The following is a 10,815-nucleotide window of genomic DNA, read 5'->3' on the forward strand; positions in this document are numbered from 1 at the left end:
GAGGACAGTTTAAAATAATTAAATCTCTACAACCCTAAATGGTATAGATAAAGCACTTTATAATCCCTTTATAGTATATGTGGTGTGTGCCATGAGATACCTAACCTGACCTTTGACATATGAATATATTTAGGATAATAGTTTCCCCCTTGAGCAAAAGATATGTGATTGGTACGTATAATAGGTGAAGTTGCATATAACCAACCGCAACCATCAAAACATTCCAGCAAGATAATGTCTGTACACGCCCATCTTTGTACATCTATGACTATACTTCGTTATGGAACGTCAGACATGTATCTGACAGATGTTCAATAATCTCCTATGTGTTTGTGCTCTTTTGTATTTCCATGGCAACTATAAATATGGGATGTGGTAGAGCTGGGATCATCATAACTCAATTCCCTTGTACCCCTGTCTGGATCAGAACCAGGTGACAGAGGTGAAGCCAGCCATGTCCTAAACAAGGACATTTTGAACTGTGCCACGGTAGATGTGTGATGTGATGCCTGCATCACATCCAGAGCAGGTTATAGTACCACATTGTTTTGGTCATTATTGGGAGGTATCATTTAGAGCTTCACTGATATATGCTTCTTGCTGCCTGGCATATGCAGCTGTCATTGGCTTTTGTTTGAAATGTCCTGAAAATGTCAAAAATGTCTTTGTGTGTTTTCTTCGAGTGTATTTATTTCATGGTTCAGGAGCTGCTCTGTGCTTGTCTTCCTTACCTGCTGTGCCGTCGATGGTTAGCCTCAGCTTCCATATCGCTCTCTCGTTCCTGTGGAGGTGAAAATTTAAACTGGAGGTGACAATGAATCTCAGTGCATGCCTCTGCAGTGCACGGGAAGTCTGACAGCTGATACATTATACAGTCAGCATAACTCTTAAAGGGCAGATGAAAATGTATGGAAATAACAGCTTTTAAAAAAAGTACCTTGAGCTGAGTACTGCTAATATGTGAAACCTTGCATGTGTAGTTCAATAAACCACCCCTGGTGTTCTGCCTCACCTTTTCCATTTGAATAGTCCTTACACAAACTTGGAAGGATTTTGAAGAGTAAAAGACACCCTATTAAGCATCAGCCATTACCTCAAAAAAGATGTGGTGCTTACACCACCTAGTGGCAAGCTTTTATAACTGACGTGTATTGGAGTAGTTAGGGTAGTTAATAAGTAAAAAATAATATGTTTGTTTTACAGAACCTGTTAGGTTTTTAAAAATAAATGAAAACCATATATTTAGTGTGCCAGACAAGACAAATGGCCTTTAACACTGGTTTTAAGAAGTATGTTAATGAACTATGAGATAAAGCTTTGCTGCTCTTCACTAATGTAGGTAACATTATGCTCTGTAGTTTATTGAAATAATGACACATATAAATGTAATGGATAAGTATCTGCAGTACTTGCTTCACACAGCACTGTGCTAAATACAGTTCTGTCATAAATGAAGGGCTAACAAAGGAGCCAACACAGTAATTAACACACGCAGATGAGTTCGCTGGCATGGCTTGTTTACAGGGAGTTGAAAGAAGACCATTTCGTTTTTAAAGCTCAGTGGTCTGCTGCTGTGCAATTTAAGCACATCTGCCATTGCTGTAATGTACTCCAAGCACCTCTTCTGCTGTTAGAAATTTAATTAAGATTCAGCCGAAACAATGAGCCATGGAAAATTGGCCCTCAGTGAGGCAGAGACGAGCACCGCGACAGGCCAATTCACGCAATACAAACGATATTATATAAACCTGACACAAATTACTGGCCTTCCACTGGGTGGGTTTGACTCCCAAGATCCTGCCACATGCTGCTAATTTGCCAATGAAATGCAGTACAGGGATAAATACAGTACTGTACTTCCAATACTTTGTATAAGATGGACTTCAATGACTATACTTGCTGGTGGGGGTATTTCCATGGAAACATGCAAATGTGTGGTCTGCTGAGAACAACTGTTGTCTAGAACAGGTCACGTGTGTGTGGTGTGGTATGTATTTGTGTACTGGATTTGACTGTGTGGGAGGGTGGGTGGCTATCATCAGGTCTGTGCCAATATGTTATGGGTTATATGAACAGGGTGGTTATAAAGTCTGTAGGGCACTGTGAACATGGACCACACTACCTTTTGGTATTAACCAGAGTATGATAATAACCAAAGTAATCAGGAATGTACTGTCCCATTATATTCTGGCCGGGATAACAAGTGGAGGGTGACATTAGCAGGAGTAATGTTAAGCTAGTTCGACAGTGATTACATTTCCATATCTTTGATGATTCATTATAAAATCTTTATCATACGAAAACTCTCAAAATCATAAAACAATGATCCAAAGTCGATTTTTCTGCAGTACAGTACTGTATTACCGGGACAACACAGTTAATAAAATAAAAGGTTGCTACTGGTTATTCCACATAACAGAAACTAAAAAACAAACAGTAAGCATTGCTTTAGTCATTTTTTATTTTATTTTGGTGCTTCAGAGATTAGTAAAGAAGCTTTATTAACTGATAGCAGTGGCACTCGTCCTAGTGGCAACAGTGCGTACTGCCACATTACAAAAGTTCATTGCACAGGAAAGAGACTCAACTTTAAAAGTACAGTACCTCAGTGATGGATGCTGGTATTATCTATTCCCTATTTTAATATTATTAAGAGCTCCCTGAAGAGTTTGAAGTTGTTTCCAGTTATTCCCAATACTTTACAGACAGTTATTTTAAATATAGCAATACACATGTGACATAGATGACATTTTGTTTTTCAGTCATCTCTGTTTTGTTGAATTCCTCAAGATCCGGGGAGCTCTGACACTGCGATACAAAGCATAAGGGTCAGAAAACAGACCTTATTTTCTGAATGTTCGGTTTGGTAAACTTTTGTTAGTCCATATTTTTGCTTTGCTGCAAAACCACCCAAAAACAGAAACCAAGACATACATAAAAAAGGCAACTTAATATTTACACAAACAAAATAACATGTGTTTTGATAGCTCAGGTAGGTAGAACACTTTTGCCTGAATCCTTTGTGGGATATAATCTTTTAGTTGCCATTCTCTTTGCATGGCATGGGTTAAAATGCACGGTTCCTCAGTAAAGATGCCGTTGTGCATTTTTCAATAGGTCGCAGACTCTGGTGACATGAAGATTGCCCAAAGAAACGTGATTTCTGCTCCTGCTCAGTAGGACTGGACCTGGAAGAATGCATGCTCAAAATGGGCTACCCTGTTTAAATGTACCGAAGAATGAAAATCATAAAAATCCTATGACTATGACTGGTTTGAATATTGTAGACCAGGCCACCTATGCTATATGTCTGATACCTCATGGCAAGAGAAAGACAGTGTGTCTCAGGGGCTTAGTGCAAAGAGCTAAGGACCACAAGAGGCTGAAAGGCTGTGAGGTTGTGAGGTTAAAGGTCACACCCAGATAGGACTTTTTCACCAGTACAATTGTGTAGCACACATACACACACAATGAGATGTGGAACATTGTATTAATCTATATAGAGAGAGCCTTTTTTCACTATCTCCTCAGCACAGCTTGCAGGAATTTGCAGGGAAAAAACATGGGCACAGTTCTGAGGTGGTTATGGCACCTGTACTACACTAGGTCAGAAATGGCACCAACAGCAGCACAGTGTTCCTAAACCAATACAAGAAAAAGGAACGAGTTGTGATGCTTTATTGCTGGTGTGATGAAATACCACCCTGATTGGAATAGTTCTGACTGGTTTGAATAATACACAGACATGTGGTGTGTGGGGGATACAATCCCAAAACCTAATAAGGTACTGATGCACATCACTGTATTTACTTCACTCTGTACTGTATGTACTTAGTACCGTAGACTATTACTACTTTTTCATGTGAGCCACAGATTTATAACACTGCAGATCATTGACAAGATTCTCTTTTTGCGTCCCCTTGTGTGATGCCAAGAGTTCAATATGATGAAGTAAATAAAAGCAGTTTTCGATATTAGATATTGAACAAAGCCTGCTCCTTGGAAGAACCTCAAAAACCACAGTATGTCACTAATGTAATGTAACTCTTTAAAATAAATATTTTGATACATTTAGTGCTGGTGAACACGTAGTGGCACAGCAGAACCAGTTTATCCACAGAGCTCAAGTAGCTTGGCAACCGTTGGCTTCAGACTTGCTTTCAATCTGTCTCACACACACACTGAACCACAAGCCCCCACTCTCCACTAAATGTAATAGAGATGAGATGAAAGGGTCAAGCCCTCCAAACGGAAACAGCATGGATCATCTCGTCCAAGCCATCCTGATTGAAATGATTCCTTAATTGGCATCTATGGACTGTCCTGTTTTCTGTAATATTTTACCAGCCTCCAGTAAATGTTATAAGAAAGTCATCTATAAAGGAAAATTATTCACAAGTCTAGCTTAGTCATTGCCTATTTGAGAAACTATTATTCTGACAAAAAATAAAGTTCCCTTTAATTACAAAAGCATGAGCTTTGGCAAAACTCTAGAACACTACGTTAAAACAGGATGCTATTTGATGCACCAAGTAACAAAACTGTTCCGGGTCCCACGCAGGCTTTTTTTTTTTTTTTTTTTTTTTTTACTAGCACTTGAGAGCACGATTAACAATCTGCAATTAATGGAAGCTGCCTTAGAACGAGAGCATTAAAGGGATTTAGGCAGTTAGTTCTGTTCAGGGCATGGGGGCTTCAACAGGAGGTGGGAGGGGGAAAAAAAGAGGCAAGAGGACAAGCAAAATCGTTTCAGCAAAACATATTGCAGGCACATACTTTATCTTTTTTTCTAAACCAATAGTTCATTTAACACGGGCAGGAGTTCTTGGAGGCAGATTCTTGCGAGAGCTTCACTTTGCCATCCTGCCTTTCCACATCCCTGTACAAGAGAGACTTCTGAGCCTTCAGGCGACAGGCCAGGCACATGAAGATGGACTCCACGTTTTGGCTCTCCTTGGAGTCTTTGGCGGACGTCTCGAAAAGCAGCATGTTGTGGGAGTCGGCGAACTTGAGCGCTGTGTTGGAGGGCACCTGGATCTGACCCACCAGGTCGCACTTGTTTCCCACCAGGACCCGGGGCACCACGGGCGACACGTGGTGCCCATTGCACTCCTGGATCCACGTCTTGAGGTTCTCAAACGAGGCCATCTTGGTGACGTCGTACACGAAGACCACGGCGTGCACGTTGCGGTAGTAGTGCTCCACCATGCTCTTCCTGAAGCGCTCCTGACCGGCCGTGTCCCACACCTGCACCTGGGGAGAGGGCAGGAAGGAGGGGGGCAGGGAGTTCCTATTCAATTTCTATGGAATTGGAAGAATGAAATGAAGGTGTAGGTTTGAACAGTTCATGAACAGTGGTGGTCTACTTAGTGCTATTGCTCATGATTTCATAAGCTAACAACTCTTGTATGTCTGGTACCTATTTCACTATCTGATTCTTTAACAGTACTTGCCTTCTCAAGGCGCATAAGGACCGGGCAGCAGTGTGGAGTAGTGGTTAGGGCTCTGGACTCTTGACCGGAGGGTCGTGGGTTCAATCCCCAGTGGGGGACACTGCTGCTGTACCCCTGAGCAAGGTACTTTACCTAGATTGCTCCAGTAAAAACCCAACTGTATAAATGGGTAATTGTATGTAAAAATAATGTGATATCTTGTAACAATTGTAAGTCGCCCTGGATAAGGGCGTCTGCTAAGAAATAAATAATAATAATAATAATAATAATAAACTATTAATTAGTACAAAACAAGTAACAAAAAACATGTAGGGACAGTTTTGAATCTTTAAAATTAAGATGTTTGTTATTTGTTTGGTAAGATTAGCAGTTTCATTTTACTTAAACCAGAAATGTAGAGAATTACATTAGGACTCCTAGCTGTTGTTAATGCATGTACTTCACTTTATAAGGGATTGTTTTTTATGGTGAGTTCTACAGGTATACACACACATACTGATGATGGTCCATTTGGATTAAATCATGTTAGTCTGTATGCAGTGAATACAAAAAAGAATGCTTTACAAAGAATTCTACTTAAGATTTTCCTGCAGGCTGATTTTTGCTAATAATTGGGGCTAGGTGGGAGGTAAAAATGACATAACTGGAACCAAAGCCACACTGTTTGACTTGTAGCTTCTTGGCCAATCTAACTTACATTCTGAAAATCAAACGTGCAACAAACGGGCCAATTTACTAGTTTGATAAAGTCAAGATTAAATAAAGTTTTTTATTTCAAGTAGTTGGTACCCTGACCAGCCACGACACATGATTTGCTGTATTTTGTAGACTTGTATGACAGGAAAAACATGAGAAAAGTGTATTTATAATTACGTACATTAGCTAAACACACACTATTCTATGTGCTTGTGTGAATGCAGAACATGTAACACATGAAGAGGATCACGCATACTGTATGTATAGCATGAAATTAATGCAAGGATGGGTGACTTACTGATACATATAAAAAACACAGTAAAATGACTCATAACACATAAAAAAAGTCAAAGAAAATTAATGAAAAGCAAAACGAAAATGACTGACTGTATTTTTGAGTCACCTTACCTTGATCTTCTCTCCCTCGATCTCCACCGTTTTCTCCCTGAAATCCACCCCGATGGTGGCCTCTGTTTTCTCTGGGAAGCTGCCGCCGGTGAAGCGGAAACTTAGACAGGTCTTCCCTACGTTCGAGTCCCCGATCACAATTATCTTAAATATCCTTGTCTGGACACTGTGATCCAGGGACGAGTCCAGCTCCAAGGATGAAAGGCTGCTGGGTCTGGGGTTCCTTGTGTCTCCTCCATTTGCTAAAGATTTGTTTGCCATAACGGTAAACAAGGGTGTCTATGTTACTGTCAGTGTGGACTGGGGGTAACTGGAGACGGTGGTGCTATCCCCTACGAATACTGTATCTGAAAGTGAATACAGAGTAATAGAACGTATTGCCCCAATCCCCGTTCTCGCAGTGCCTGGGAAATTATAGAAATCCTTTGTACACAATTGTAATCAAAGCAGGTCGATCTCTCCCCTTCTTCGCCCTGTTCAATTAAAACCGCAGTGGTCGCAGATCATTATGATTTAGAAGTAGTTTTTCACAAGATGTCAGTGTTGAGACGTTATAAGGATTTAGATAAGCTGACTGCGTTGTTTTGTTGGTCTCGGTTGTCAGTTTCCTTCTGGGATACAAGCTGCAAAATAAATCAGGTGCCGTTTGAATATTTATTACCCCCACCCACTTCTCTCTCTCCTGTCCTCGCTAAGGCCCTCCCATTTTGCAAGGTGCGGTGCTGAGACAAGGGGCGCTTGAAGCACAGCAGTCTTGGTATTTGTTATGTATGGTTTTTTTTGGTTTTTTTTAGACAATGACACGAGTCACGACAGATGATAAATAATAAAGTCACCACTTTCTGGGAATGAGTACTGGATGACAGTAATGGTGTAATTTTGGAGGTGATACACTGTATTATTCTTAAAGCATTTGACAAGTCTGTAATTAAACAAACAAATATACGGGTGTTTTCTCCTGCAACACTAGCTTTGACGCTGATAATAAATCATTCAAACAACTGATATGAGAACTAATATGTGTTGCCAGGTAATATAAAAAGAAGGATTTCTTATATATATATATAATCCTTATAATCAGGGATATTACTTAATAAACTATTGCTGAAAAAATAACAAAGTGCTTCCTATATCTATTCAATTGGAGACAGCAAGGGCATCCCTGATTATAAGAGGTTGTTGGCATATTATAGTACACATACTGTTAACACAATGTTGTATCACATGCATTAACAATGACAGCTGAAGCTGTGTCTGTAATGGAGTAGGACACACAACTGACAGTATTTTATGACTACTGAAGGGTGAACTTAATTTTCTGATAAGCCTTTATACGACTTTAATGAACTCTTAATTTAAAAAAAAAAATAACAAAGTCACATTGATTCAGTTTCACCCAGCTGTAACATCTGACACTAGCAGAATCCCCACTGGAATGAAGATGGGGAAACTTCCAAATAATTCATGTATTTGTCCAAGATATATACATATTGGTTGAAAGGTCACCAGACCAGTTCATGTGTATGCTGTTGAATACGTATTTAAGTAATGAAACTTGGTAGGTAGCAATAGTAGGGCACTGGGGAGCACGTGACAACTTGCAATTTCACAGCATTTCTATATTGCACAATTTGACAATCATATGTGCATTTTTTTTTCAGCAAAAGCTAGCATTGTACCCTTGTGTTAGACTGGTCAAGTGGCTATTTAACAACCTCCCCCCTTACTATTCTCTGTTCTGGGTCTGGCGCTCCACACTCAGAATCACCATCTCTCATTAGATCCTGACAAACTGGAATACATCAGGGATTTCACCCAAGCCTATAATTTAGAAGAGCATGCATCCCCCTCTCCTGTCCCCATTTTCCCTTGACTCATTTAGTCAATCTGGTAAATTAGGATGCTTTAATCAAAAGCAGAACATCTGAATTTTCTACCAGAGGTTCAATGTAGCCAAAGAGAGTTTGTGTGACAGGATGGATTTAAATAGCAGAACAGGTGCACTTATCCGATTGAGGTCTTTCCCCAGGGTGTAAGCTGTTGCTAACTGTTTTACTCTCTGATGTTGAAATAAATAGCCATATTATACTGTATTGGACCAGGAATGAAAAAAAAGAAGAAACATCACATTATTCGAAATTGTTCTATTTAGCAAAATTCCTATTACTTTTTACATTTAATGTAAAAAAATCTACACTACTTGTTAACAAATCAAATTTTACCTGAGGAAGGAACCTGTGTGGTCTTGAAAGCTTGTATACTTATGTGTAATAAAAAGGTTATCTGTATGCGGCCTTTTCTATTTCTTTATTTTATAAATTTCCAAATTGTGTGACAGTTCTAAAAGAGTGTTGTTATTATTGCATAACTCACAGATCCTGTAATACCAAAGCATTTCCCTGTGTTTGCTTGGCAATCACATTATTATCACACAAACCAGAAACATGATGCACACACTCACTCTTATGCGACCTCCAACCCAAGAGTCATATTCTACTCGATAACAACTTAGAACAATTACTTTTCATGTCAAATCATTGCCACAATGTCTGCTCATGAATGTTTTTGAATTGCTAAGGTAGATGTATCCAATTTTTCACCATTGACAATTGACAAACAATTGCATTTTCTTTGTAACTGTCCATTGACCCTTGTAATGAAATTGTCTAATTGGAGGGGACCGGGATTGGACATGGCTATTAACACAGGACGTAGTTAACAGTCCTCATACCTTGGAGAATTGTCACTCCCTCTGCATTGATTTTGTGCCATTGCTGAAAAACAATAGAAAAGAAATAGCTAGCAAAAGTCAATGTTCAAATCTAAAAATAGTGCATATAGATTACAGGCAGATTCGGGTAGAAAAGTTATTTTTCATCATGAGTTATTTCTGACTCTTGGGTTCCTTTAGCAGGTGATTTCAGCACCAACTTGAAACAGAGAGTGTTGCAAAGCAGAACTGACAGCATACTTCAATAACATGTATTTATTTGCAATCCAGATGTGTTAGATTCTGCGGCATTGCAAGAACATGCATTTTTTCATTTAGCGCTTTTATCACTGCAAGGCAGAAACCATACAAATGAAAAGCTGAACGGGAATTGACCAGCTGAGAAGTGAATGTAAAAACATTTTAAAAACATAATTGGTGCAACTTATATCTAGCGTCACCTTGACACGGAGATGCAAGTGGTACTTCAAGGATACTGTGAAAAGAAAACACCAAGAAACAGAATAGAATATTTATATACAGTATAGACTCAGTGGTAACTTTGTGCCATTGCTCTGCTGTGTTAAAATATTTATCTAGCTTGTGGGTTTTTGTACTTGATCTCTATAAGCATTATGTAGGGCCCTGAAGTGGGTTCTTACTTCTCACTAGCAAAGTAACCTTTTTACAAGCCACTTCTTTCTGTTTCATGCCCCATTCATGAAGGAAGATCTGTTACATAACGAGGAATGTTTTTTTTTGTTTGTTCTGCTCACTGCTTACAGGACAATGCTGCCTCAATGCAGCTGCACACAACATTTATTCCTTTTTTAAAAATCATATCTATCATCAAAGGCATGAGCGATTACTCATTGGTTGGTTTCTGGCAAACACACATCCACAGGCACTGGCAGATTTAAATGTATTTATAAAATTCAATTTAACACAACTTGAAGCATTTCTCTAATTTATTTTAAAATGCAAAATAAATGTGATTAACCATGTTAAACCCTGACCCACCGCTATGCAACAGTTGATGTAATTCAGTGCTTAAGAATCCTGGGGCTAGGGACTATAATCACAGCTTAGAGATAGTGGAACTAATGCCAGTAATATGAAGAGATACCTAATCATCTGGAACGACAGAGATGTCTTGACAAAGTATCTTTACTGTTACATGAAGTGAAATCAAAACTGTATAAATCAGACAAAGAACAGTCCTGTACATTGTTGAGGCCATTGCAAGTTACTAGTTAAGCTCATAGTAAAACCTTGACAGCATTAAACAGCTATGCAATTGGGGTCTTATTGCTCACATGCCTAAAATTTAAAAGTGGCTTATTTCCTTTCATACACACACACACACTCAAATACACAAACACGCACACACCATGCTCAAAGGGGCAGGCAGATGGCATTTGATGGTTGGTGTATGTCCACATACTGTAACATTCAGAAATGTCACAAAACCGTGACCTTCTGGACTTGCTGAGAAGCACATCCAATGAGAAAACAGCACAGGCGGAACAGCAGTTAAATCACACAGAC

At 39.3% G+C, this 10,815-nt stretch overlaps 1 protein-coding gene across 2 annotated transcripts; it reads right to left on the reverse strand.

The window, feature by feature from the left end:
• Positions 1 to 2,447: 2,447 nt before the first annotated feature.
• Positions 2,448 to 7,278, reverse strand: LOC117411994 (ras-related protein Rab-33A). 2 transcript variants are annotated; one of them, XM_034903380.2, is made up of 2 exons: positions 6,558 to 7,278; positions 2,448 to 5,253 (listed from the first exon to the last, which is right to left on the reverse strand). In XM_034903380.2, exons 1-2 carry the CDS (start codon positions 6,816 to 6,818, stop codon positions 4,807 to 4,809), a joined length of 708 nt encoding a protein of 235 aa, XP_034759271.2. In that variant the 5' UTR covers positions 6,819 to 7,278; the 3' UTR covers positions 2,448 to 4,806. The 2 variants fall into 2 exon arrangements, with proteins under 2 accessions (XP_034759271.2, XP_034759270.2); XM_034903379.2 differs by having other exon boundaries at positions 2,448 to 5,301.
• Positions 7,279 to 10,815: the final 3,537 nt, after the last annotated feature.

Source organism: Acipenser ruthenus, chromosome 26 (assembly GCF_902713425.1).
Source record: "Acipenser ruthenus chromosome 26, fAciRut3.2 maternal haplotype, whole genome shotgun sequence".
Lineage (NCBI taxonomy): Eukaryota > Metazoa > Chordata > Actinopteri > Acipenseriformes > Acipenseridae > Acipenser > Acipenser ruthenus.

Coding starts and splice junctions, on each gene's coding strand:
- LOC117411994 (XM_034903379.2), bottom strand. CDS start 6,818: ATGGCAAACAAATCTTTAGCAAATGGAGGAGACACAAGGAACCCCAGA. Junction 5,302..6,557: donor TCGAGGGAGAGAAGATCAAG/GTAAGGTGACTC, acceptor CCAATTCCATAG/AAATTGAATAGGAACTCCCT.